The sequence below is a fragment of the Meles meles genome, chromosome 10, assembly GCF_922984935.1.
Source record: "Meles meles chromosome 10, mMelMel3.1 paternal haplotype, whole genome shotgun sequence".
Taxonomy (NCBI): domain Eukaryota; kingdom Metazoa; phylum Chordata; class Mammalia; order Carnivora; family Mustelidae; genus Meles; species Meles meles.
This window is the reverse complement of record NC_060075.1, coordinates 95577445-95605212: the sequence shown is the minus strand read 5'-3', so window position 1 is coordinate 95605212 and position 27768 is coordinate 95577445. Positions and strand designations below refer to the sequence as shown.

General features: G+C 57.3%; 2 protein-coding genes across 2 annotated transcripts; one reads left to right on the top strand and one right to left on the bottom strand.

The window, feature by feature from the left end:
• The first annotated feature begins 4365 nt into the window (after positions 1 to 4365).
• LOC123951751 (histone H2A.V) lies at positions 4366 to 12077 on the top strand. The gene is made up of 5 exons (XM_046020740.1): positions 4366 to 4600; positions 6863 to 6940; positions 9647 to 9760; positions 11489 to 11618; positions 11922 to 12077. The coding sequence occupies exons 1-5, from the start codon at positions 4598 to 4600 to the stop codon at positions 11981 to 11983; spliced, it is 387 nt and encodes a 128-aa protein (XP_045876696.1). The 5' UTR covers positions 4366 to 4597; the 3' UTR covers positions 11984 to 12077.
• A 10807-nt stretch (positions 12078 to 22884) lies between these two features.
• PPIA (peptidylprolyl isomerase A) lies at positions 22885 to 25927 on the bottom strand. The gene is made up of 5 exons (XM_046020738.1): positions 25784 to 25927; positions 24677 to 24707; positions 24484 to 24572; positions 24115 to 24287; positions 22885 to 23212 (listed from the first exon to the last, which is right to left on the bottom strand). Exons 1-5 carry the CDS (start codon positions 25850 to 25852, stop codon positions 23080 to 23082), a joined length of 495 nt encoding a protein of 164 aa, XP_045876694.1. The 5' UTR covers positions 25853 to 25927; the 3' UTR covers positions 22885 to 23079.
• Between the last annotated feature and the right edge of the window lie 1841 nt (positions 25928 to 27768).

The window sequence follows — 27768 nt, the reverse complement described above, 5'->3', positions numbered from 1 at the left end:
CGAAGGCAGCGGCTTAATCCACTGAGCCACCCAGGCGCCCCTGTCCTTTGCTTTTTATTATAAGGATCAAGAAGCACGTATGGGGGCACCTGGGTGGCTCAGTGGGTTAAAGCCTCTGCCTTCGGCTCAGGTCATGATCCCAGGGTCCTGGGACTGAGCCCCGCATCAGGCTCTCTGCTCAGCAGGGAGCCTGCTTCTCCCTCTCTTTCTCTGCCTGCCTCTCTGCCCACTTGTGATCTCTGTCTGTCAAATAAATAAAATCTTTAAGAAAAAAAAAGAAGCACGTATGGAAGGCAATTTACACTTACGACGGCGTCTAGCACAGAGCAGGGGGCCCTCAACTTTTAAGGCTGTATGAGCTTTAACACTTGAAAAATGTAGTCATTTGTCCTATTATCACATTAATTTTTTTTATTTTCTCCCCATGTAAAATTGAAACATTTTTAAATGCTTTTTAAAAATATTTTATTTATTTATTTGACAGACAGAGATCACAAGTAGTCAGAGAGGCGGTGGGGGGGGGGGGTGGGGAGCAGACTCCCTGCCAAGCAGAGAGCCCGACCACCTAGGTATACCCATTTAAAATTTCCATAATAAAAAATTACAGGGGCACCTGGGTCGCTCAGTGGGTTAAGCCTCTGCCTTCGGCTCAGGTCATGATCCCAGGGTCCTGGGATCGAGCCCCACATTGGGCTTTCTGCTCAGCGGGGAGCCTGCTCCCCCCCCACCCCGGCCCTGCCTGCTTGTGATCTCTCTCTGTGTCACATAAATGACTAAAAATCTTTTAAACAATTACAAATACACATATCCTGTGCCTGTCAGTCAAGGTCTGTTCTGGTTCCAGAAAACACACCTGTTGCCGAATGGAGAGGATGTAAAGGTTGCTAACTGGATACAGAGTTGTTAACTGATACTGGGTAAACGAGGGCTCTAAGCTGTTGACTGCTGGCAGCTAGCTACCTCCAAGAAACAAAAGGAAAACCTCAGAACCCTAAGGGAAGGGCCTGTGGCCCGGAGCTCACCCCTGAGAGGAGAGCTGGCTGGGCTGCTGAGCAGGAAGGGGTGGCCAGTCTGGTTTTGCCGGTGCGGGGACAGCAGATTCAGTCACTGCTGTGGAAGGAGTGCAGCATTGCTTGGGTGATGCTGGGAGCGAACAGACAGACGTGCTCGCCTCTCCCTCACCGTCTTGGGGTTTCCCTCCAGTCCTCCCTGTCAGCAAAACCTAGCAGGGAAGCAGGCGGCAAGGCACCCGAGGAACACCCAGGGATGGCTCAGTCGGCTAAGCCTCTGCCTTTGCCTTCCACCCAGGTCATGAGGATCCTGCTTCCTGACTGACCTCATCCAAACCAGGCAGGTTCTGGTTCATGGAAGCTGCGACCTGCCGCCGGGGGCTGACCTAAACCCCCAGGGATTTATTTTTTAATTAAAAAATAAAAAGAGAATTTGTCTGTCCTTTCCAAGAGTGGCCCCAAGAAAATGTCTGTCTGTTAAAGGCTTTATGATGTTTTGGAGAATGTCTTGGTGTTAAAGGGAATTTAAAACTCAACACAGGGATAAAAACTTGGGGCATCTATGTAGTAATCCTGTAATCGTTAAGGCTGTCTTCTCATACTGGCAACCCCGAGGAAGACAGAAAACAGATGATGGTAAACAGCGATCCTCCACTCTTTGTACCTTTACAATTCTGCACGTGCATATACGCCCCACTCAAGAACTTAATACAACTTTGCAAAGCAAAACCCTCTCCAGGACGCCTGGGTGGCTCCGTGGGTTAAGCGTCTGCCTTCAGCTCAGGTCATGATCTCAGGGTCCTGGGATGGAGCCCTGCATCAGGCTCTCTGCTCAGTGGGGAGCCTGCTTCTCCTTCTCTCTCCCCCTGCTTGTGTTCCCTCCCTCACTGTGTCTCTCTCTGTCAAATAAATAAATACAATCTTTAAAAAAGAAAAGAAAGAAGGGGCGCCTGGGTGGCTCAGTGGGTTAAAGGCTCTGCCTTCCGCTCAGGTCATGATCCCAGGGTCCTTGGATCGAGCCCCACATCCGGCTCTCTGCTCTGCAGGGAGCCTGCTTCCTCCTTTCTCTCTGCCTAGTTGTGATTTCTCTCTGTCAAATAAATAAAATATTAAAAAAAAAAAAAAAGAAAGAAAAGAAAAGAAAGAAAAACCATCGTGCCAGGTCGGGTTTCCCAGGAAGCAGACTGTAGGGTGGGGACTTGCCACCATGGGGCCTGCTGTGGAGTGCTCCTGGCGACATCACTGTCAGTCGTGAGGAGAGGGGACAAGTTGAGCAGCTGTTCAAGCAAATGGGGGTTAATGACACACGGGAGACTGCAGTCATTCAGATCAAGGCACAAGAGCAGGAGGGAGCAGCCTCCCTCACTATTACCCCATATCCAGCAGCGGGGGGAGGCGGGCTACTCCCTTAGACGGAGCTTAATTCCCGGGAAGACCCCTGACCAATGACCAAGCAGACTAGGCGGCTGAGGGAGCCCGTGCCTCTGTTTTGAATGGGCTCTGGGTCGAGTATCACAGCTTCTCCGACCCCGAGCTTCTCAAAGTTTGATGCACTCCGCAGGGCCTACTGGCCCCGCCCACAGCTCCTGATCCGGTTGGTGGGTGGGGGTCCGAATCTGCCCTTGCAAAGATTCCAGGAGATGGTGCTGGTAGCGTCTAGGGCCCGCACCACGAGAACCGTCACCCTGGACCTGATCCGGTTAAACCCATCCAGGTTGAATGCTAACGCGCGGGAGTTCATCGCTTGGGGATGCTAATTCCCAAAACTCCCTATTCCGACGGCGGTCCGGGTGGGCGCAGGCCACCTCCTCCGCAGCTGCAGCTCAGGGGGAACTGGACCGGGCTGGCTAACACGCGTGCTGGGTGCGGGGCTGCAGGCAGTGCTCACAGTGCCCGAGAGCCCCCCGCGTTCCTCAGTCTTTGGGCCTCAGCCTGGCTCTCGGCTCTCAGCAGGGCGCGGAAGCTAGGGCCGGGATCAGTCCTGCCTGCGATGCGCGCCAGGTCCGCGCGCCTAACTCCATTGCCCCCACCCTGCCCACCCCCGCATCTGAGGCCGGGGAGAGAGAACCGACCTACTGCTGAGGAAAAGTTTATCGGCTGTGGATCCCGCGCTAGGTACCCGGCGGGTGCTTGCTCTGGGCTGCGAACTTGGCGCTCGCCCAAACTCCGCACGGTGGGCCGGGCGTGGGAAAACTCGGTGCCCTGCTCAGATCCCACGCCCAGAGAGCGAGGGCAACAGGTCAGGTCTTCGGGGACGGGGTCTGCAGGTGCGCTAGGGACGCCGGGGGACTGGCGGGGATCTGCAGGTGCGGGGGTGGGGGACAACGCGGGGAGGGGCGGGGTGTGCTTGTGCGCGGGGGTGGGTGGGTGGGCGGTCTCCAGGTGCGCCCGGAGGGCGCGGGGTGTGCAGGTGCGCGGGGTGGGGCGCGGGGAATGCAGGTGCACAGGTGCACGAGGAGGGGAGGGGTGCGGTCTGCAAGTGCGGGGGGAGGAGCGGGGTCTGCAGGTGCGCGGGGGGAGGGAACGCTGGGAGGGGAGCTGTCTGCAGGTGCGAGGGGGGAGGTGCCGCGGAGCGTGCCGGGGATACCCAGGGCACCTGCTCCGGGGCCGGCCTCGGGGATTCTGGACCCGAACCCCGCTCCTCCCCTGTCCCCTCCCTAACCCCTGCGGTCCGAGGGAGCCCACCCACCTGGCCACCCGCACTCCACAGTAGCCCCCACGAAGACGTTCGGGGTCCCCGCCGGCGGTGCGGGCGCCCCCCTCCGTCCCTGCCCCGGGGCGCATTAGCGAACCCCCGGCGCGGACGCGGGAGGAGGGCAGCCGGTGACTGCAGGGACAAAGGCCGACGCAGCGCGCCGCGCGCGGGAAAAGGTAAAGACGGAGCACCTTCGCGGGGCGGGTCCTAGGGAGGCCGGCGGGAGGCCGGCCGCACCCCGGCTGTCCGCGTCTGTCAGCGCTCAGGCGCCGCCGGACCCGAACGCCCTGCACCGAGGGCCTCGGCCTGCGGGACGCCACACGCACGAGCTACGCCCACTGTCGCAGGCGTCCCAGACATTCCTCAAGGGCCTCAGAGCCGGAGCTGAGAACGCGCGGGAAAGCCGCCGCCGCCTCCGGTCACCCCACCCATTGGCTAACCCTGCCGTCGTTCACAGCGGCCCGCCTCTTCTGCTCGCGGGCGATGTTCTCATTGGCTGACTACCGCCAGCCGTCCGCCCTCATTGGCCCGCCCCTCCGTTCGTCGGGCTGGTGCGTTGGAGACAGGCCGAGAGCCGCGCGTGGCCCCGCCTCCGTTCGCACAGAGGCCCGTCAGCGTTGGGGCTGGAGGCCCCGCCCCCCGTGCCGTGTGCAAAAACAAACAGCCGTTAGGGAGGAGGTGCCAGGGGCGGGGCCTAGTTAGAAGAGGCCGCGCGATTGGGCAGCCACAGGGGTTCAAACCAGCAAGGCGAGCGCGGATTGGCCAGGGTAGCCCGAAGCGGGCCCCGGTTATTGTCCGGGCTCCGGCGGCGGCGGCGGCGGCAGCGGTCGGTGCTCCGGGGCGGCGGCTCGGCGGTGGCTCGGCGGGAGCGAGGGCGGGAGCGGCCGAGACCATGGTGAGGGCGGCGGCCGGGTGGCCGGGCGGCTGGCGGCGCGGATACCTGTTGAGGCAGCCCGGGGTCGCCCCGCCTGCCGTGGCGTCGGCGCGCAGCGCGGGGAGCGGGCCGTGAGGCCGGCCTGCGTCCGGGCGGGAGGGCGGGCTCTCCGTGCTGTCCCCGGTGTCCCCTGGGCAGCGCCGCCGGCCTGCGGCCCTCCGCCAGCCGCTGAATGCACGGGCCAGTCTCGGAAGCCGAAAGTCCCGGCGGCGGCGAGCTGTCGGCTTGCTGCGGAGCCGCGGCTCCCGGGCCCGGCGGGCAGGTGTGCGGCCGGCGGGAGCCCCTCCGACTCCGGCAGCGGACCTGCGCTGGCCGCTGCCCCGTGCGTCTCGGAAAGCCCGCGCCTTGATGCCGCTGCCTGCGGAGCGGGTGGGACGCGAGTGACTTCGGGCTCGGCCGGCGCGGCTGGCGGCTGAGAGCGGGTCGGTGTTTCCGGACTCGGCGCTGCGGACAGGAGGGTCCGCGCGCAGCGAAGGCGGAGACCCGGACGCTGCACGGGACTTGCGCTGCGTGGCGCGTGCTCGGAAGGCGGACGGCCTGAGTTCCGTCGTGCGGGAGGCTCGGGGCGGCTCGTACGTGCTGCTGCTTCCCGGGCTGCCGCCGCCTGCGTGTGTAGTACCGAACGTTAGAGCGATGCACGCTGTAGCCTACGGGTGCTTTGTTTTGTGTTTCGTTTATTTACGTGACAGGCAGAGATCACAAGCAGGCAGAGAGGCAGGCAGGGAGGGGCGGGGGGAGCGCGGAGCAGAGAGCCCGAAGCGGGACTGGATCCCAAGACCCTGAGATCATGACCTCAGCCGAAGGCATAACCCGCCGAGTCCCCCAGGCGCCCCCGTAGCCTACAAGTTCTTTGAAGAATTGCGCTGCAGAGGGGACGCGCGGTTTCAGAGCTTAGCATCCACTCGCTGGAACAGCTGGTCAGTCTTGTAAACGGATTTTAAATGTTGACTGGCTTTTTTTAAACCGCGACGCCGCGGTAGACTTGAATGGTACAAATGAAACCGTCCAGACGGGAACCTCGGGTTCTGTGTTAGCTCAGGTCCTTGGTGTTCCCTCCCCGGAGGCCAGTGTGTGTGCACGCCTGTGGGGGGCAGCCCGGGTTTACTGGAGGAAAAGCCCACGGCCCTTGTCCCTACTCCGCCTTTTCTCAAAGACGTAGTTTTGTGGGGGTTCCGGGTGTCGCGTACCCGCACCTCAGTTGTTGAAATGGCTGCGAAAGTCTCCCTTGCTTCCCTGTACCAGGTCCTGTTTGTGAACGCTAAGACTCTTCAGTCCTCCTTTTACTTTCTGTTGACAGTAGGATTCGTTTAACCCTTTCCGTGTAAGCTGGAAGGTCTTTTTTAATTTTCAAATATACCTAACAAAGTTTGCCATTGGAGCTATTCTTCAGTGTTCCACCAGTGGTTATGAAGTCCAGTTACCTCGCTCCGCAGCCAGCACTGCCGTTCGTCTTCAGACCGTTTCTTCCAAAGTGACACTCTGCACCCATGAGGCACTCACCCCAGTTCCAGCCCCTCTGCAGCCTCTGGCACCCATGTTTCTCTCTGTCCCTGTGGTTTTGACAGGTGCCTCCTGTAAGATGCACCAACAGTATCTGCCCGTGTGGGTCGTGTCCAGCAGGTGCCACAGTGCCCTCTTCCTAGCCAAATGCTGGTCCTATGGACGTGCGCAGCGCATCTCTGCCCCAGTACACCGGCGGCTTGTGCCTCTGGGCTGCTGGGGACCTGCACACTGGTCGCAGCCTCAGTTCCGTGGTGGAGCCCCGGGTGGGACTGCTGGGGCACATGCTACTTCCATGGGTGCGTTCTTGAGGGTTTGGTTTTTATAAGGTGCTTTTTTCCTCTCTCTCCAAACAGATGACTTCTGACTATTTCTGTGGAAATGATATATGTTAACTGTTTTTTTAAATGTTTTTAAAATATTATTTCATTATGAAATATTTCCAGCATAAAAGTTATAGTGACTTGCTGAAGATTCTTCAGGGTGAAATTTGAGAAAAAAAGTCAAAGGTTCGGGAATCTCATTTTAAATAAGTATTTAAGGTTCGACGTCATGTTTATATAAATTGATAAAATGGTGGCATAACACGTGTATGTCTGAACTTGAGGAAGGAGATCACCTAGAATTTTTTTAACCACCTGAGGTAAAACTGGAAGAAATTGTTTCCCGTATATTTTTGAAATAGCATTTTCAAGTCTTCATCTGGAGCTTTTTTTCACTTAGGCTGGAGGCAAAGCTGGAAAGGACAGTGGGAAGGCCAAGGCTAAGGCCGTGTCTCGCTCCCAGAGAGCCGGGCTACAGGTAATTGATGTTCTCATAATTCGCTGTTAAATTAGTTTCTTTACTGTTGTGATTCAGGACCCAGAGATGTTTCATTAATTATGAAAATTACTTGTATTGCTGGCCTTTTAATGAGATTAATTGGTCGAAATTTAAATACTAAGACAACAGTGTTTTAATTTGTATTTTTCTAAATAAGAACAAGTCATGAAATGACCTTAAATGAACTCTGTGATTTTGCTCTCTTAAGATCTGTTATTTTGGGGGGCGCCTGGGTGGCTCAGTGGGTTAAAGCCTCTGCCTTCGGCTCAGGTCATGATCCCAGAGTCCTGGGATCGAGCCCCACATCGGGCTCTCTGCTCTGCAGGGAGCCTGCTTCCTCCTCTCTCTCTCTGCCTACTTGTGATCTCTGTCTGTCAAATAAATAAATAAAAATCTTTAATTAAAAAAAAAAATCTGTTATTTTTGGATTGTAAGGATGTTGTCAGTTCTCTTATAAATTGTGTCACGTTAAAGTAAGTCTGCTGTGGGATTTCTTCTGGTGAACGTGTGTGTGGTGGGTGGGGGGTACTCTGAGATGACAGGAATTTGGGGCAGAATGACGGGTGGTTCGTTAGTTCTTTGACTGTCCCCAGTAGTTTCAGCTCTAGACTGCAGTGATGTACCAGAAACACTCAGTACCTTCAAACTTCTTATATTTCAGTGGTTGTGACTGTAATCCACAAACTCAGAATGTTCTGAATAAATAAAAATTGTTTCCTGTGTGTAAGACACCGTTTTCAAACGAAGGTGTGAAGGCCAGACTGTAAGGTTTGGATTTTTAGCCTCTTGGCTGTGGTGAGCCACTGAAAACTTTGGAGCAGGAGCATGGCATGACCCGTGGGTACTGAAGGAAGGGGATAGAAGTTACCCCTGATGGTGCCTTCTGTATCGCAGAGCATCGTGTGAATCCAACCCCGTCTGGTGAGAGCCGGAGACCGCAGCTGGCCTTGGTGCTGTAGCAGGTGGCACGCACCTGTGGGGGCGCGGGGCGGAAGGAGAGGCAGGCGTGTGTGCTCCACCGGTGGAGGGTTGACAGGCAAGGCTTTCGAGAAAGGTCTCCCTAAGGATGCCTTCCGGTCGGAGGAGTTTGTTTTGAGGCGGAAACAGGTTATGACTTAGTCAGTGTCAGGTAGGTAACTTGAAGTTCCCTGGAACACCAGCTGGAAGAGACCCGTGAGTCGTAGATCAGAGACCCCGTTCCAGGAGGGAGCAATCAAAAGAATGACGGTTTAAGTTCCCCTGTGTCAGGTAGATTGTTGATGCTGCAGATGTTTGCTGTTAGATCATGAGAATAGAAGACGGGGACCTGGACGGACCCTCAGAAACACATGGTACCTGAGTCAGAGAAAGAAAAGCCTGAAGACCAGCCCACCTGGAAGACCATTAGAGCTCTGTGTCGTCTCTGCAGCTGATGGAGACACAGGGTTCCGGGTCCTAGTGTGTCGTTAGACAGCCTGCCTGCTCCAGGGAGCCTGGGGCTACTTAGTGAAGGACTGTAACTGAGCAGAATGCCATGCCTTTCCTCCTCAAGGATGTGATCTAGAAATGGCCACTAGATTTGGCAGTTCAGGTCACCGCTGACCTTCAAGAATGATGTTCGGCAAAAGCCAGGTTTGGATTGGAATAAAAGGTGACAGGAAAGTTTGGGGTTTGGAATTTCCTTTTAAGTTTTGCCTTTGGAGGGTCACCTGGGTGGCTCAGTCAACCAGTTAGGTGTCCGACTCGAGATCAGTTCAGGTCAGGCGAGTTCAAGCCGGGAGCTGGGCTCCAAGCTGGGCGTGGCACCTGCTTAAACATCAGTCCGTCCGTCTGTCCTTCCGTGCCTTTGGAAAGGAGATGTGCAGGCAAACAGCAGGAGCTTTGCCAGAGGTGTGGAGGTGTTCTGAGCGAGGTGCAGATGAGAGGCCACGTGGGGGGGGGGGGGCATGGGGCTGCTGTAGTGCCAGAGCAACATAGGGGTGGGGCGGTCGAGCTCAGGGGTGCGGAACAAAGACCCCTTGGAGCTGAGGAAGTGCCTCGTCTCAGGAAGAGTCCCAGTGAGAAAATGGTATTGGTTTCTCTTAGCTGTCAGATCACCTCTTTTTTTTTTTTTTTTTTTAAGATTTTATTCATTTATTTGACAGGCAGAGAGGCAGGCAGAGAGAGAGGAGGAAGAAGGCTCCCCGCTGAGCAGAGAGCCCGATGCGGGGCTGGATCCCAGGACCCTGGGATCATGACCTGAGCCGAAGGCAGAGGCTTTAACCCACTGAGCCACCCAAGTGCCCCGTCAGATCACCTCTTAAAACCGAGCACAGAAGGGTGGCTTGGGCCCAAGGAAGGTGGCGGGAGAGGAAGTCCCGAGGCTGTTCCGTGAAGGGACTAATGATCCCTACACGATGTGAGGCCCTGTGGGGCGTGCGTGGGTTTTCTGTACCACGTGGCTGCGACGCTCCGCGTTCGGAATGAGTGCTGTTCTACCTTTTCCTGTCTCCGTAGGAGAGTAACTGGCATGGAGGGGTGGGGCTCCTCACTAGGACATAAGCACAGGTCCTGGGAGCTCTCTGTTGCTAGATCCGTGTCTTCTGACATGCACAACCAAATTCATCTTCTGTCCTGCATCACCCCCGTCGCTCAGCCTTCAGTCACACGTGGTGGTGTGATGGTGAGACTCTCAGGTGCTTCCCACCCCGATGGTCTGTCTTTCAGTTTCCCGTGGGCCGCATCCACAGACATCTGAAGACTCGCACTACGAGCCATGGAAGGGTCGGTGCCACGGCTGCCGTGTACAGTGCCGCGATCCTGGAGTACCTCACTGCAGAGGTGTGCGGGGTGGGCTCGTGTGGGGTCTGGCGGGGTGGCGCTCTGAAGGGCTGGAGCCCGCGGAGTCGGGGCTCAAGACAAAAACACGTGCGCACTTCGAGATGTGTCTTACTGGCTGCTGGGGCCAAGAGAACCCTTGATGTACTCTTGTCTGAAGTCCAGACGAGGGTCAGCAGTCCGTACTTTTAACCGATATGACAAAGGAGTGTCACATACTCTCAGTGCTCTGCTAGTAACGCAGGGAACCATGACTGTAGGTATCACTGCTCCGTGATCTTTGTGAGGTTAGACCACAATCTCCTGGTGAGTGAGGATTTGGGATGGGGTAGAGGTTTGCCAGTGTGAGGATACATTTTTAAAAATCACAGGTACATGATGGTGATGGGGTCGTATGCATAAAATGCCGTATCTTGGTCAGTTTGACATTTTAGGATGATAAGTTAGTTAATTCTTAATAGTTGGGTGTTGGATCAACACTGCCTCTGTTCCGGCCACTTCTAAGGCTCTGAAACGCCTTTAGCCACCTCCAAAGCCGGGGAGGTAATTAGAGGAACAAGCAAGTAGGACGGTGCGATGGCCAGTCTGGTGGAAACAGGGAAGGTTCTTCCTCAAGAGAGCTGTGGTCGGGACCAAGGCTAAAGGTGGAAGTTTGGTCTGTTCATTGTCACTGCTGCCACTCTGGTAACTTCTCCGAGTCCTTAACCTGCAGACAGTCTCGTCTCCGTTAGATCCTGAGCCAAGGATCCGGTGTTGGCAGCGTGGAACGTCTGCCCCCTTCTCCTGCAGCCCTCCCAGTGTGCGTGTGCTTAGTGGCAGCCTTTGGAGAGGGGCACACTGCATTCGCTCGTGTGGAGGCATAGTCTTCTGAACATTCTCAGAATGTTCCAGATACTTAAGTTGGGGAGGTTAGTCATTAGTGGAAGTAAAGAAAATACTGGAATCTAAGTTCAGGGATAATCACTTTTCAGCCTTGGTTTTGCACTGGGATCACTTGGTGAGCTCTTGAAAGATGCTGGTACCCAGCCCCCCGCCAGAGCAGCCAGAGTTTAGGAAAGAACAGAGCGGGGTTGCAGTGGCTTGTAAAGTGTGCCCGTGGCTTCCGGTGTACACCAAGGCTTCTGGCTGCTCTGTCTCCATGTGGCTCCAGGGACTTGCTTTTGTAGGTTGTACGATGCCAGTATAGTCCGGGGAGGCAAAACAAAACAAATTAAAAATGCAGTTTTATGGCCAGCTGGGACTTTGAAGTTCTTTTAGTTGAAATTTCCCATTCTAGAATAAAGCATGCTGCCTGTGGATTATAGGGCCCACTGATGTTAAAAACTCTGAGAAATTATTTTCATTAGGTTTTTAAACTTTTCTACGAGTACTAAGAAATAAACTGCAGCGGCTAAGGGCTGGGCAGCACTAGACTACAGGGACCCAGAGAAAGACCGCTTTTCCGAGGCATTCGCATTGAACGTGGTGGCGAAGGGACAGTCTCTCCCTTGCCTTCCTCCCGTAGAAGCCGGTGCTTGCCTGGGCGTTCCCTGTCCCTGCAGCAGGCGGCTGCAGAAGGGCCCAGTGAAGTAAGGAGAGTCCTCTGAGAGCATCAGGAACGTGCAAGCGTGGGTTGTCGGTTCCTGCGTCTGTCATGTCCGGTCGCCGCAGGGATCTTTCTCACTTTGATGAGCCCACACTGACCCTCAGAGCCTTCGCCCCCTGACACACTGTCCCCCCGGCGCTTTGTAGGTGCTGGAGCTGGCAGGCAACGCCTCCAAGGACCTCAAGGTAAAGCGGATCACTCCGCGCCACTTGCAGCTGGCGATCCGCGGGGATGAGGAGTTGGACTCGCTTATCAAGGCCACCATCGCCGGGGGCGGTACGTATGCTGACCCGCCGGCCTCAGCGGTCCGTGGCCTCCGTGAGGAAGGCCGCAGTCAGATCGGTGGTCCCTGGTGTGTGTGCGGTCCGCGTGTGTTGTGTGCGCATGCGCTGACAAACGCACACCCTGAAACCCATAAGAGCGCTGTTCTGCGGTTTCAGTGGGGCTCCTGGAGCCCGAGAGAGGGAGCCCTGGGGGTAGGTACTGTCACAGGGTCGGCGCATGGAGGGGGACTTGAGTCTGCGCGGTTGCCGTCCGTCGAGGCGTGGTGGCCGTCTGATTCTGTGCGCTTGCTTGCAGGTGTGATCCCGCACATCCACAAGTCTCTGATTGGCAAGAAGGGACAGCAGAAAACTGCCTAGAGCATGGTTCTAACCAACCCCTTCCTCCCCGTCACCGTACTGTAACCGGGACGAAGAAAACGGGGCCGTGTAGAGGTTTTCGGAGAGGCGGGGGGAAAAGCACAGACAGTTACTGTAGACGCGATGAGAGACCTGTGTGTGTCCCGAGGCTCCAGTCTGACGAAGCCCCTTTCCACTTGGCAGCACCTGGGTGTTGATTGGCTGGGTTTCTCCCGTGTGTTTTATACAAAAATGGAATCGATAAACCATTTTTTAAAAAAATAACATGTCTCAGAACTGTTCTGTTCATGAGGTATTGGAATTGTTTTGCTCCTTTGAAATTTTTAAGATTTCAAATCAGTTACCCTATATTCATGGTAATTTTAAAACAGATTGGGAATATGGACTTCCCAGGATTGATACCATGTCCTTCTATGGGGTCGTAGGTGCTCTCTGCTCGCGGGACGCACCCTCACGTTGCACACCGCAAGGGAGGGAACCAGCGGTGAGACTGGAGCGCGCTGGCAGTTAGGAGGTGCGTCCCGATTCCACAGGGACTCAAGGACGGAAACGTACACTCAGAACCCATGTAAGAGGCTAGGGGGGTCGTCTCCTGAACACTTACTGTGTGGCAGGCCCCGAGCTAAGCGCTTTAGTGATCAGGAAATTGTGTGCACCCACTCACGAACATACGGAAACCAAGGCTCGCGGACGTCACCGTTAGTCAGAAGATGCTTCTCTCGTAGACAGAAGGCGGCGGAGCCGGGATACAGCCTCAACTTGGCCGACTCCAGAGCCCACACGCACACCTGGGATTAGAATTAAAATTAATCAGAGTTTCTGCTTCTACTTCAGCCTCCAGCTTCCAGCTGTCTTGCGTTGACACAGCAGAGCACTCAGCAGGTATGGGCTGTGTTTCTGGACGCTGGCTTACTTGGTCAGCTTCCAAGTAACACGTGCGACTGAACGCGGCTGCCAACTCAGTGTCCATCAAAAGCTCTATTTTTCTGCTGGGAAGTCTTCGTTAAAAAAGAAAATTTAATGTTTTATAATGTAGCACTATTAAGACAAAACTCATTTTTAAAAACTTATTTTATTATGGAAATTTTCAAAAATACCGAAAATAAAGAGAATAGTGTAATAAAGTCCGCATGTTCCTCCTCCGGCCGGCTTCCAGGTTACCCTGTGCTCAGCTCTATCTTACCGCTGCGCCTGCCTAGCCCACCTCCCAGCGGGCTGCTTCGAATCCCATTTCAGGCATCATCTATTTGAATGTCTGCATACTTACTGAGCTCTAAAGAGGGGACACTTTTTGGACCATAATCACAATCTTTTTCTTTAAGATTTTATTTATTTGGGGCACCTGGGGGGCTCAGTCGTTAAGCATCTGCGTCCAGCTCAGGTCACGATCTCGGTCCTTTTTTAAAAAAAACTCCTGGGGCGCCTGGGTAGCTCAGTGGGTTAAGCCTCTGCCTTCAACTCAGGTCATGATCTCAGGGTCCTGGGATCGAGCCCCACACCTGGCTCTCTGCTCAGCGGGCAACCTGCTTCCCCCCCCACTCTCTGCCTGCCTCTCTGCTTACTTGTGATCTCTCTGTCAAATAAATTTTTTTTTTAAAGTTCTTTAAAAAAAAAAAAAGATTTTATTTGACTGCAAGAGACACAGTGAGAGAGGGAACACGGGGAATGGAAGAGAGAGAAGGCTCCCCGCTGAGCAGGGAGCCCAATGCGGGGCTCGATCCCAGGACCCTGAGATCATGACCTGAGTCGAAGGCAGAGGCTTAAGCCACTGAGCCCCCCACATCTCCCTGAAGTCAATAATTCTCATACCGACCTCCTAGAGTCTACAGTTAATAGTTTATCAGGTAATTATTCATCTGTGGGATGGCCCTCATTTGCCTGATGTTTCTATGCTCTATTTGTCCTGGTCTTTTCTTGTTGGAGAGGGGAAGGTGTGCGACCGGATCATGTCATGTCAGATGACTGATCGGTTTTGAGGATCCGGGGAAACAGGCTTCCCCTGGGATATGTGCTAAGTTCAGTCGAACTTGTGTTGAATAAGGACGTTTGCCTCTGAGATTCATGAATCCGATTCTGAGCAAGATCTGTCCTCTGCTTGGGAGGGGCTTCGACTGAAAAAAATTTCAAAGCACTTTTTGGGGCATGTTCTATCTGTTTGGCTTTCGGGTGATGCGCACGGCCTCCCTGGCTGAGGTCAGAGTTTGAGGCGTGCAGGCGCCAGGAAGGGTGAGGGCATGAGCAGTGGAAGGGGTACCAGGGGCGTTCATGTCTCCTTTTTGAGTTCATAAAAGGAGTCCCGGCGGAATGAGTCAGCCTGATATGTGCGACGTTGAAGGCCACCCCCGCCCCGCAAAACCAGGCTTCGGCACAGTTTACCAGTCCCCGACCAGCCTTTCTTAGCACACAGATAGGAAGTTAACATGTGATCCGATGAGGCTCCAAGCTCAGAATTCTCTTCTGGAGTTAGGGAAGATCACTACACATTTTCTTTTCTAACCCCCTAAATAAATCTGAGAAAGCAAAGAAATCCGGACCCACGGGCGTTCACTAGCTGGTCCGGCTGGCCGCACAGCTGGAGTTGGAACTCAGGCCAGTCTGACTGCAGGTTCTAGGCCCAGCTGCGCGGAGGCCACTGCGGGGCGTGAGGGGTCTACTGCACACCCGGCTTGTGCAGGTGCTGCCATTCGTCGTGTACTTGGAGCTTCGGCTAGAAAATGTGATGGACGCAGGTCTGGACACTCGAAGGAGAGCCCGGGGGCCTTGGGAGCGGAGGTCATCTTGGGCCTGCCTGAGGGGTTGCAGAGCGTGCTCGAACCTGCACGCGTGGCATCCACGTGAACCTCGCACCAAAGCAGTGGCTCCCGACTGAGCTCGAGGCAGGAAGGCGAGGCTCGGCTGACCCTCCCCACACTCAGACTTGCCTGGCCAGTGTCCAGCCAGCCCCGCAAGTCCCTCCCAGCCCCCAGACGAGTTTCCGTTTTCTTCCGGTTCCATCAGTGGCCTCAGTCCTCGCTCGACTGCCGTCCGGTCCCCTCCCTCCCCTCCCTTCCAGGCTTCTGCTGCAGGGGTGCGCACACCCCCCATCCTTCCCACAGGTTTCACGGGAGTGTGTTCTGAGTTTGTACTTTCTAGAGCGTGCGTCCTGATTCTTCCTGAAAATGCCCCGTGCCGGACCCTTCCCACCCACCACCCAGGCCACCATGCTCCCCTCCTGCCCCGCCTCCCTGTTTCAGCCCACACCATGCGACACTGCCAGACGCGTGGATGTGTCCCTTTTAGTGTCACAGCCAGCTCCTAGGCCGAGTCCGTGCACACCATGAAGCCCTCCCTCTGCTGGGCCCCTGCTGCCAGGATCCGCTGCCCCCATCCGGGCCTTGGCTGTGCCGCGAGTCGGCCACACTCCCCACAGCAGCTTTGCGTGAGGGTCCCCCGGGCTCTCTGGTGGCCACACTCAGGGACGGCTGTAGGGCTGCCTGCTGCATAGGACGTGGCCCCCTGAGGACTGGCACCGTCCCTCCACCGTCCACAGATTGTTTTATCAAGTGTCACCTTCTAAGATGTGTCCCAAGTGTTTAAAAATTTTAAAAGTGTTTTGAAATGTTCAAAAGGTTCCAAGTAGGAACACCTCCGAGTTCAAACAGAGCTCGGCTGAGGGGCTGGAAAACCCGGGGAAGTTTGGGCAAGTGATAGAGAGGACCTTGCCAGCAGCGGGTGGGGGGGCGGCCGAGGCAAGGACGCATTCCTGGGGAGGACAGCCCCCGGGAGGAGGCCTGCAGGAACACGTTGGGGGCTGAGGAAAGCCTCTGCAAGAGGGTCGGTGGAAACGTCTCACCGGAGGGGGTCGTAGTTTGCGAGTTGCGCTCCATGACTTTCTGCCTCCGAGGTGTTCCCGTGTCCACGCGTGGCCCCGAGGGGGAGGAGATGCTCTGAGAGTGTAAGGATGAGCCTGGTGGCGTGAGACAGGACGAGGCGACGGGGGAGAGCACTTAGGACAGATCATCTGAACGCAGAGAGCTGGAGGTTGCGGAGACGTGGGTGTGTCCACGTAGATGCCCCATATTCTGCAGAGAAAGGTGAAGTCTGCGCCCGCACAGCCAAGGACAAAGGGCCCAGTGGGAGGACCTCTCCCAGGCGGAAGCATCAGAGCTTCCCAAACCAGGCAGCAGCACTTTGCACCGCCAAGCGCGCAGGCCCTGAGGCCCCAGGTCCGGTAGGAAGTGCCAGCCACGGGAGGGCAGAGGGAGCGGTTTCCAGTTCGCAGGTCGCCCTTGACAGAAACCTGGGCCCCCTCCCGGCTCCTGCCTTCCTCCTTCCCTTGGCACGGAGAGCAAGGGCACTTCCGGTGGCGCCAGCGCAGCTGCAGACGGGCTCCCACGTTCACCCTGTCTGCACACATGCCTTTTTTGAACAAATAAAAATCCAGGTGAGCAAGTTTTGAATGATGAGTCGCTGCGTCCTTCCCGCAAGCCTGGCACATTCAGTCCGCCGGGGCTACTCCCTGCCTGCCCATGGGTTAGCGGAGGCCGGCCCAGCCCCGCCCCGCCGCCGCCGCGCTGCTCCCCAGCACTCCGCTGTGGGCTTTGAACGGCCTGTGTCTATCATCCGAACCGCTGCACGGGGCTGGAAGGAGCTGAGGCCAGCCCTCCGCAGGAGCGGGGCACAGTGGCCCTTTGCAAAGCTCTGACCTGGGACGTAAAGGGATGGCTTTGGGGGATGCAGGTGCAGATATGGGGCACGGCCACGTGACTGGTGAGCAGGACTCCGCTCACTCTGCACCCGCGGCCCCCAGTATGCGATGCCAAGGGATCCGAGCGGCTGCGGCGAGTGCTCTGCCCCCGGGACATGTGCCCAGCCCTGGAGCTGGCCTCCACTCCCCGGGCTTGGAGGGGGCACCATGGGGCCCTCAGCACCAGGTCCTCGCGGCCCTCCTGGCCCTTCCCAGCACCCCCACCCCCGCAGCCGTCCCTCAGGACAGGGAGGGGGCTTCAGGAAGGCTCTCGGCCCTCAAGAGCCCTGTCCCCTCTGCATACACTCTGGAACACCGATCGGCTAAGGACCGCGGATCTTCAGGGGAAGGGAAGGCCTGCAGATTGACGAGTGCGGGCGTGATTTCTCAGCTCTCCGTGGTACTTTCCAGCGAGGTACGTGACCTCCCGGCTCTAAGCAGAGAAATAGGCTGAGTTTGACGATGCCCCCCCACCCAGTGTGGTCATCCTGGCGGGCGCGTGGTTTCAGGGGCCCAGAACACCGGCCAGAATGTCTCACCAGCAGGGAGCGGGATGCACTGGAGCTTGGCACCCACAGCAGAGAGCGGACGGGGGTCCTGGGCCCCACCAGCACTTCCGGTCAAGAGGTGGAGTGGGGGGGGGGCTGCGGCGCCAGCATCTGTAAGTGCATCGCTTTGTATCTGTCGCCCCGCGACAGGTGCACCAAGCCGCCCATACAGCGGGCTCAGGGGTCAGAAACTATTGTCTCGGGGCGCCTGGGTGGCTCAGTGGGTTAAATCCTCTGCCTTCGGCTCGGGTCATGGTCCCGGAGTCCTGGGATCGAGCCCCGAGCCCCGCATCGGGCTCTCTGCTCAGCGGGGAGCCTGCTTCTCCTCCTCTCTCTCTGCCTGCCTCTCTGCCTACTTGTGATGCTTGTCAAGTAAATAAAATCTTTAAAAAAAAAAAAAAAAAGCTATTGTCTCCTTTCCGGGTTTACCAAGATCCATTTGATTTCTTCGCAGATCTGGTTATGCAAGTAAGTCGTAACTATTTTAAGTATGCAACTCAGTTAACAATTATGTAACTCCATGATGAAGTAAGTTGTAATGTCTATGACCTGTAGGTTTGGGAAGGGCCCGGGAGCACAAACTCCTGTTTGAGAAATGAGAGGCCCGAGGCAGCTGGGAAAGACCTGGGCTTTGCAAGGGACGTGCCTCATGGAAGGCCGAGCAGACGCCCCTGTGGCAGGCCCTGCATGCGGTCACAGCCGCACCTGCCAGTCTGTTTGAAGTAAAAATCCCATGTTTGGGGCACCTGGGCAGCTCAGTCGGTGAAGCATCTGCCTTCGGCTCAGGTCATGATCTCAGGGTCCTGGGATTGAGCCCCACATCGGGCTCGCTGCTCGGCTGGAGCCTGCTTCTCCCTTTCCCACTCCCCCACTGTGTTTCCTCTGTGTGTCTGTCAAATGTATAAATAAAATCTTAAAGAAAAAAAAAAGTAATGCTGCTAGGACTTGCCTTGGGTTTGGCCACAGTTTGTTTTTCCCAGGTTGCAAATCATTTTTATTTTTTTAAAATATTTTATTTATTTATTTGACAGACAGAGATCACAAGTAGGCAGAGAGGCAGGCAGAGAGAGGGAGGAGGAGGCAGCCCCCGCGCTGAGCAGAGAGCCTGAAGTGGGGCTCGATCCCAGGACCCCGAGATCATGACCTGAGCCAAAGGCAGAAGCTTAACCCACTGAGCCACCCAGGTGCCGCATTTTTATTTTTTTAAAGATTTTATTTATTTGAGAGAGAGAGAGTGAGAAAGCCGGGAGCCGGATGCAGGGCTTGATCCCGGGACTCCAGGATCATGACCTGAGCCAAAGGCAGTTGGTTAACCAACTGAGCCACCCAGGCGCCTCTACAAATCATTAAAAAAATGTATTTATTTATGGGACCCCTGGGCTGCTCAGTCAGTGAAGCGTCCAGTCCCAGCTCAGTTTCCCTGCTCAGCGGGGAGCCTGCTTCCTCTATGTCTCTCCCCTGCCCTCCCCACTCATGCTTACCTGCTCTCTCAAATAAATAAAAATAAAAAAGATTTATTGGGGTGACGGGGTGGCTCAGGTCATGATCTCGGGGTGCTGCATTCAAGGCCCATATCGGGCTCCCCTCTCAGCCCTCTCCCTCTGCTGCTCCCTGGGCTTGTGCTCTCTTGCTTGCTCGCTCTCTCAAATGAATGAAAATTTTAAAGATTTATTTGAGAGAGTGTGTGTACTCGTGCAAGTGCTGGGGGAGGAGCAGAGGGAGAATTTTTTTTTTTTAAGATTTTTTTTTATTTGACAGAGAGAGATCACATAGGCAGAGAGGCAGGCAGAGAGAGAGAGAGAAACAGGCTTCCCATTGAACAGAGAGCCCAATGTGGGGCTCAATCCCAGGACCCTGGGATCATGACCTGAGCTGAAGGCAGAGGCTTAACCCACTGAGCCACCCAGGCGCCCCAAGAGAGAAAATGTCAAGCACGCTCCCTACTGAGCCCAAAGCCCAATGTAGAACTCGATCCCAGGACCCCAAGATCACGACCTGAGCCAAAAATCCAGTCAGACGCTCGACAGACTGAGCCACCCAGGTACCCCTGCAAATTTTTTATTCCTGAAAAAACTCATCTTTTGTGGGTAAAATGAAGCAATGAAAGGTACGCTTGCCGTAAAAGTACACATACTTCATTTTCACTGGTGACCGCCTCCCTCTGGTCCCTGCACACCACTTGCCCCAGATGACACAGCGACCCCGGGGAACACCGCCTCCCACAGTCTACACTCAGCAGTCAGAGGGGCCCTTTCACAGTGCAAGCTCCATGGATCTTAATTGGATCCACATTTCAATAAACAGGGATAAACTATTCCAACTGGGAATAAAAAACACTTTTGATACAGAACACACAGGAGAGGTATTGGATAGTTGATGATATTAAGGAATCATTATTTTAGATGCAAATAGTACTTTGGTTATGTTAAAAATGCAAATTCACATCTTTTGGAGACACACTATGTTAAGACATTCATGCATGTGTCTGGAATTTGCTTAGAAACAGTCCAGTTGGAGGATGGGGAGGAGGGAGGAGAGCCGGAGACCCACCGTCCCGCGCTGCGCTGTGCACTTCTGTCCAAGGAGCCCGGAGCGGGAGCTTACCGACCAACTGTGGGGTTGTGGAAAAGAGGAGTATACCCATCTGAGTTAGGTGGTGATTTTGTCTTGACTTTTTATTTTAGTTATTTATCTGGGAGAGAGAGAGAAGGAGCAGCAGGGAGGAGCAGAGTGGGCGGGACAGACAGTCTCTCCCCCAGGCAGGGAGCCCCATGCGGGGCTCCATCCCAGAACCCTGGGATCATGACCTGAGCTGGGATCACCAACTGAGCCCCCGAGGCGCCCCTAGATGGTGACTTTTTGATGCAAGCATTTACTTCTCTCCACAGACTCTGACGTCACTGCAGCCGAGGGAGCGGGCCAGGGAGAGCTCACCGAGGGAGGGCACCAGGTCAAAGCCACACAGACAGATCCTGCTGTCAGACAGAGGATGGTGTGAGCATCCAAAATAGTATCGTTTCTAACAGGTTGAGAGTGAAAGTCCATGAGTCCTTAGTAATCAGAAGAGAGAGATTCGAAATTCACTCTATTTTCACGGTTTCGAATAGTGATTCAGGCCGAGGTGAGACAGGAGGCGCGGGAACAGGGTCTTCACACTGAGGCAGTGCCCACGCACCACCTGCTCGCCGGGAGGTGGACAGAGTCCCTTCCAGTGTGGCCGTCCCGCGGGCAGCGCTGCCTCACTGCAGAGTCGGCCTGAGGTCAGGTGCATTCCACAAGAGGTGGGATCGAGGGCACACAGCCTCACCCATAAGGTCTTCCTGCTAAGAAGGGTCAGCTTGAGAGTAATGAACGTTCTCCGCTTCACTTCCGGCTCACAGAGGAACATGCAAGGGAGGGACACAGACAGGTGACGTCGGGCAGCTCCAGAATCAAGGAACTGCTCAACGTCACTGTCCCCGGCTACTTAGGGAACCAACGACATAAAGAAAAGTGCAGGCTGGGGCCCCTGGGTGGCTGAGTCAGCTGGGCGTCTGCCTTCGACTCAGGTCATGATCTCAGGGTCCTGGGATTTGGCCACGCCCCCATGGAAGCGGGCATGACAGCGCATGGGTCCGGGCATGTGGTCTTCCTGGGGCCTGGGGCAATGGATTATGGTGACAATTGCCCAACTCAGTAAGTTCATTAACAATTATTCTCTTAAGAAGGGTGAATTTTATGATGTGTAATTATAATCTCAAGAAAGCACTTAACAGAAATCCCACTATGCAAAAAAAGTGGAAGGATCGTTGTGGATTTCGAGAGACCAGAGACACAGAAGCACAAGATGTGGGGCCTGGGCTGGGTCCTGGCTGGGTGGGCAAGGGGGTTATGGAAGGCATCCAGTTGTAGGGGAATCCCACCGCAACAAACTCGTCCCAAGCCCCCTGGGGAAAACCTGAATATGGTGCAGATACCACAGATTGTATGGATTCTGCCCCATTTTCAGAGGTGTGAGAGGCATTGGGTGAGGCCTGCCTTCCAAGGAGCATGGCTGGCCAACTCCCCAGGGCATGGGGGACACCGCAGCCACACTGCATGTGTCCCTGCCCATCCTGCCTTCTCCTGGGGGCCTTCATCATGGAGCACTGATCGACCCTTACTTTGCATAGGTTTGAGCTCGCTGCCCTCATTTTGAGAACCAAACCCAGTATGTTTTGGGGAGACACATGGGTGCTGGAGATGGACTGGCACAGAGATCAGAACCACGGCTGCCTGTGGCGAGGGAACCAGGAGCACGCCACGGGCGACAGGCAGGCCAGACAGGCTGCCGCTCTCCTTCCCAGCCCTCCCGATGCACTGACGCTGGGCACTTCTAAAGGTGGCCCGCAAGGATCCCCAACCTGGTTCCGCGTGCCCTTGTGTGGTCCCCTCCCCTCAAGGGTGGGCTGAACACCACAAACATAGCAACCGTGACACTGCGTTGTCACGTTGTGGGGACTGGGACTGACTTCCACCGACTCCGGCATCACCGTAATGGACACAACCACTGACCAGGTGTGGATGATCAAGGACTAACCTGTTAACAAAGGAACAAGGCAGCCTGGGTTGATGAAACGTCTTTCCTGGACACAAGACGCACATGGACAGTGTCCCCACAGTCACCAAGGACAGGAGAAAATGACACAGCTGCAGACACACCAGCGCCATGTGCAGAGAGAACCGGCCAGCAGCCGGACATTCTCGCACCACTCAGAAATGGCTCCCGGCTCAAGAGCCCCTGCAGGTAGGGGTGCTGTGGGGAGCAGACAGTGCTCCTAGCTTGTAGTTCTAGACCCTTACCAAGCTCCCTTCCGCCCACCCAGCGAGCTTCTCACTGAACATTTGCACACTTGGTCTCAAGCCCAGCTCTCAAAAGGGCCTTGCCTCAATGCCCTGGCGTCTCAGGATGGTCAGGTTGCCACGATGCAGGGTGGCAGCCCTGGGACGGGTCCTGACAGGTGGGGATTCAGGTCACAGGGCAGGCAGAGTCCTGGGCTCCTGCCCGCCTTTCCCCATCACTTTCCTCGCTGCTTGCCGCCCTTTTCCCCTAAGGCTGTTCCTGAAGTCTACGATCCAGCTACTCCAGAACATGCTGAAGACCTTCCCCAGGGTCTCCGGCATACACACTGAGCACCTACAAAGCAATCACCTCACAGAACCAGAACTCGGCATAGGTGAGTCTAGACAGGGCGGGGTACCGCCTCGGCAGGTTGTCTGCCTTTGGCTCAGATCATGATCCCAGTGTTCTGCGATCAAGTCCTACATCAGGCTCCCTGGTCAGCAGGAAGCCTACTTCTCTCCATCCCACTAATAAAATCTTTAAAAAAAAAAAAACAAACCAGAGCCCACACAGTGAATGGGGGAACCTAGCACCCCCCCTTGGTGCCAGCATACTTATGTCCAGGAGTTTGGATTCCAGCTTCCTGTAGCAGTCCCCACCCCCGCTCCACAGAGCTCTGGTCCAGCATGGTCACCTCCTGTGCAAGTTTTGGGGACACCTCGTGATGGCTATTTCTTGGGTCAGGGGAGCAAACCAACCCATTGCTGCAAGTGAAGGCTTTACAGACCCCCCGACCCCCTACCCCCCACCAACAAGAACAGACAGCTGTGGTTTAGGTTTTATTTCATCATAAACTGAACTCTGAGATCCAGCTAGGCGTGGGGGTAAGGAACCATGGAACCCACAGAACTGCAGCGAGCGGAGATTCTGGGGTAGTTCGAGCAGACAGGGGTGGAGGGGCGCTCTCCCGAGCTACAGAAGGAATGGTCTGGTAGTTAAGATAAAACACGAGTCAGACTGATCAGATCTGTCCACAGTCAGCAATGGTGATCTTCTTACTGGTCTTGCCATTCCTGGACCCGAAGCGCTCCATAGCCTCCACGATGTTCATGCCCTCTTTGACCTTGCCAAAGACCACGTGCTTGCCATCCAACCTATAACACAACAGGTGGCATCAGCGCCTGGGCCAGGGACCAATCGGCTCGCACTGCGCAGGTAGGGGAGCGGGGGCCCCACACCCCATCAGAGTACACCCGAGGACATCAGAAGGGGGGTGCACGCGGCCTTTAGTGCCAGCGCCCACTGACCAGACACTGTATCTGTCTAGTCGAACAAACGGCAACACCTCGGTGATTAGGAATTGGCCTCAGAAGGTGAGAATTCTTGCAACTGCTGTTAACAATGCTCTGCTCGAAACAGACCCTGAAGCGCACCCACGTGGCCCAGTGTTAAGCACATGCCTTCGGCTCCAGTCGTCATCTCAGGGTCCCGGGGTCCCTGCTTTGCGGGGAGTCTGCTCCTCCTCCGCCTCTCCAGTACCTCCCCCAGCTCGTGTGCTCTCTCAGGCCCTGGAGAGCCAACAAGCACACGCTGACTACACAAAAGCACAGCTCTTTCCTTGTTTGTGAGTTATCTCTACACCCAACATGGGGCCTGAATTTATGACCCTGAGATCAAGCGTCCCGCCCTCCTGTGGAAGTACCGTTCACCCTGACACCTCCGCTAAGCGCCTGTCTCACTATTCCAGTATCTTTTTTTCAAGACTGTATTCATTTCACAGACACAGCTCACAAATAGGCAGAGAGAGGAGAAGCAGGCTCCCTGCCCAGCAAGGAGCCCGATGTGGGACTTGATCCCAGGACTCTGAGACCATGACCTGAGCCCAAGACAGAGGCTCAACCCACTGAGCCACCCTGGCACCCCCAATATCTTGCCTTCTGTAGCACAGGATGGAATTCTATAGCTCCCCCAAGCCCCCCCCCTTTAGATGGAAAACAGAAATGGGGAACCAAGGGATTGTCGCCCCTCGGTAGCCTTCGCCGTGCTCTGCCCTTACCACTCGGTCTTGGCAGTGCAGATGAAGAACTGGGAGCCGTTCGTGTTGGGTCCAGCGTTGGCCATGGACAGGATGCCAGGACCCGTGTGCTTCAGGATGAAGTTCTCATCATCAAACTTCTCCCCGTAGATCGACTTGCCACCAGTGCCATTATGGCGTGTGAAGTCCCCACCCTGTGAACAGGAGCAAAACCTGTCACTCCTGGCAGCGCAACTGGAAAATGCACCAAACTTCGAAACTCTACCCTCAAAATACCACCAGCTCCAGCTGACGCGCAAGGTCAGGCAGGACCGCACAGTGGGCAGCAGCTCCCGCACACGTACGGACCAGCTCGCTGTCCAGAGAGACTCACAGCAGTGCACCCCGTACCTGGCACATAAATCCCGGGATGATCCTGTGAAAGCAGGAACCTTTGTAACCGAATCCTTTCTCCCCAGTGCTCAGAGCGCGGAAGTTCTCTGTCGCAAGAAAACACAGATAGACTCGCATGTACGTAGACACACACGCACGGCTCAGGGTCGCGACCTGCCGCATGCCAGGGCTCTGCACGAAGGGCACTCACCTGCTGTCTTGGGCACCTTGTCTGCGAACAGCTGCGAGAGAGCAGAGTGTGCATTAGCGTCCCCGCGCGTCTGCAGCTCAGCAGCCCATCTCGGGGCCTCCGAAGCACGACAGGAAAATGCCTCTCCGGCGATTACCGTGAATCCCAAGAACCAACGGCTCCCGCCAGGCAGAGGTCCCGTGGGGCCGGGTTGGGCAACAGAGACCCAGACGTGCCAAACTCCGCCACCGGCCAGGAGCCCGCGTGAGGCTTCCCTGCCCCCAGCGTCCGGGGCCTCACACCTCCGAACGCGCGGGGCGGCCCCGAGCACCGGCGCCGTAGTGCTCAGACCCCCGCGGCGGCCTCACCCCGTCAGCCGCCCTGCAGGGGGAGTCCCCGCGGGGCGCGGGGACCACTTTACACTAACTGACGCCCCGTGCTCGCGCCGGGGCCCCGGACACACCTGCCAGGAAGCCCCCGCCCCACGGCCCCAGCTCCACCCGCGGCCCCGGCACTACCCCCGTGCGCACACAGGCGCGGAGTGCAGGCGCCTCCCGCAGGCCCCGCCCGCCCGACCTCAGAGCGGGGGACGGAGAGAGGGGCGGGGGAGGCCGGGATCTGCCCCTGGAGGCCGCCAAGAGGGAATCCCGCACGTCCCCAGATAGGTGAGACCCCGGGAGGGCTGAGGCCGTGCCACGCGCGGAGGGCGGCCGGGCGCGTCCACCCGCAGAGCCGCCGGGGACCGTTGGGCGGGCGGGGCCGGCGTCGTCGGCGCAAGGCGGGGGCGCCGCACGCTTCCGCCGGGCGGGGCCGGGCCGCTTCCGCAGTGCGCCCCCCGCTCCGCCCCGCCGTCCCCCAGGGCCCCCGCCGCACCGCGGGCGGGCGTTGCCCACCTCGAGCGCGCGGCCCGAGCACGTGCGCGCCGCCCCGCCTTTGTCCGCCGCCGCCCCTCCCCCGCCGCCCCCGGCCGCCCAAAATGGCCCCTCGTCAGGAAATGGCGCCGCACCTCCCGCGCTCCTCGGGCCGGGGCCGCGGGGCCGCCGGTCCGCCCGCGCCCCCGCTCGCCGCCGCCCCCCGTCCGCCCGCGCCCGTCCGCCGGCGCCCGTGCGGCGCGCCCCGCCCGCCCACCTCGAAGGAGACGCGGCCCAAGGGCTCGCCGTCCACGGCGATGTCGAAGAACACGGTGGGGTTGACCATGGCTGGGCAGCACGAGCAGCTCCGGAACGGCGGCGTCTGCAAGGCGGCACGAGCCGCGCCGCCGTCCCTTTTATAGCCCGCCGGGCCCCGCCCACGGCCGGTCGCGCGCCCGGACCCTGGCCAATCGCGAGCGCGATCTGGCCGGAGTGATGGTGCGGCTGGCCTATGAGCGGAGACGACGCCAGAGGGGCGGGATGAGGGCGCGCGTGCGCGCTGACGGCGCAGGCAGGTTCCCGCCTGCGGGCTCCGTCGCGGCGCTGCGGCGTGGGGACCGGGTCGGGGACGGGGTGCGGGCATGGGGACCGAGGCCCTGCGGGCCGGCGGAGCCCGAGGGGGCGCCGGGCGGGAGGGGGACGGAGGCTACGGCGCGGGCGGGCCTATGCAGCCCGGCGGCCAGGGCGTGTCCCCATTGCGCAGAGGGGGCAACTGAGGCGAACGCAGGCCTCAAGGTCGCGCCGCCGCCAAGGTCGCCCGCGCCCCACCAGGCCCGCACCCCACGACCCCGCGCGCGGCTGCGGGCGCCGGGTGGCCCCGGGCATTGCCCCCTTCTCCAGCGCACGGGAGGCACCGCCGCCCGCGTCTCAGAGATTACGAAATGCCTCCAAAATGCCCTACTTTCCGAAAATATCTTGCAGAGTCCGCCTGAGCTTTCTCCGGGAGGAGGACGTAGACGCGAGGGCCCGGCAGGCGCGTACCTGCAGAGACGCGGCGCGCTCTCTTGCCCCCTTTCGACCTGGGGAGCAGGAGTGACCCGCGCCCCAGACGGCGCCCACCCCCACGCCCGGGCTCGGACGCGGACGGTGACCCCGTCCCCCGTGCGGAGCCTGGAAGAGGGTCGTCCGGTCCTCGTCGGCCGCTCCGTTGCAGCAGTCCCGGTGTCCTGTCGTGTGTCGTCCGCCCGGCCTGGGAAACCGCTTGATGCGCCCCGCCGCGGGCATCCTGCGCTGTCCCGGCAGCTGCGTGCGGAGCCCACGTGTGCTGGGCTGGCAGACCCTGCTTCCCGGCCCCGCTGTCACCGCTGCAGAGTGAGGCTCCTCCCTGTGAGCAGCTGCTCGGAGTCACCGGCCTGCGAGTGTTCCCAAAGCCAGACCTGGAAACTGCGTTTTTTTCCCCCCTCTCTCTCCTGTATCACCTGGTGCTTGGTGACCTTGAGGAAGCTGTGTGTTCCCTTTTGCTTGAAACAAAGTGCCCCAGGCCCTCAGCCCTAAACTTGCTGCCCGCTTCTCTGGCCTCCACACTGAGCCTGCAGCACTTAGGGACCCATCCTGGGAAAGGGAGGATCCTCTGAATGCAGAAGTGGCCTGGTTCAAGATCACGTCCCAGTAAAGTACCGCCTTCTCGTAAACATCCCCCAGGGTCAGCACGGTCCCGGAGCTGGCCCCTGCATTCATATCGGCATGCAGTGTGTGCACTCGGGAAGGCGAGCGGGCTAGAGGAGCGGGTGGGGCGGGGAGTCCCCCATTAGCATTATCAGTTGAACCGGACTTCCTAACTGAGTGAAGTATCAGCTGGCCCAGAACCTCAGGAATGCAGGGCTGTCCTGCCTTGTTTGGATGAATCACACTCGAAGCAAACCCGGCCGCGACAGCTCCCTGATCCCACTAGCTCCGGGGTGCTCTAAACCCGCCTGCATGGCTCTGTAACCTTGTTCCTATAGCGTGTTCCGCACGAGTGCGTCTCCCAAGATGTCTCTGAGCCACAGAGAACATAATGGGAGAGAAACGGTACTGAAAACATTAAGGAAACAGACCACTCTGGAAGAGGGTGACTCGTCTCCTGTGTGCCTCTCGCCCAGGGACTGGCGTGGACCGTCTGTCCTCCTGCTGCTGCTGTGACTTCAGAGTCCACAGTCCCAGGGCTTGTCCCAGGCCCCCCCTTCCCTGACACTGCCCTGCGTCAGCCATGTCCCCCACAGC

Bases quoted from the DNA above. Each gene is read 5' to 3' on its own strand.
- LOC123951751 (XM_046020740.1), top strand. The intron at 6,941-9,646 runs GTAATTGATGTT...TCTGTCTTTCAG, and splicing joins CCCAGAGAGCCGGGCTACAG to TTTCCCGTGGGCCGCATCCA. The intron at 11,619-11,921 runs GTACGTATGCTG...GCTTGCTTGCAG, and splicing joins GGCCACCATCGCCGGGGGCG to GTGTGATCCCGCACATCCAC.
- PPIA (XM_046020738.1), bottom strand. From the start codon at position 25,852: ATGGTCAACCCCACCGTGTTCTTCGACATCGCCGTGGACGGCGAGCCC. The intron at 24,708-25,783 runs GTGGGCGGGCGG...GCTCTCTCGCAG, and splicing joins TGGGCCGCGTCTCCTTCGAG to CTGTTCGCAGACAAGGTGCC. The intron at 24,573-24,676 runs GTGAGTGCCCTT...TTCTTGCGACAG, and splicing joins CAAGGTGCCCAAGACAGCAG to AGAACTTCCGCGCTCTGAGC.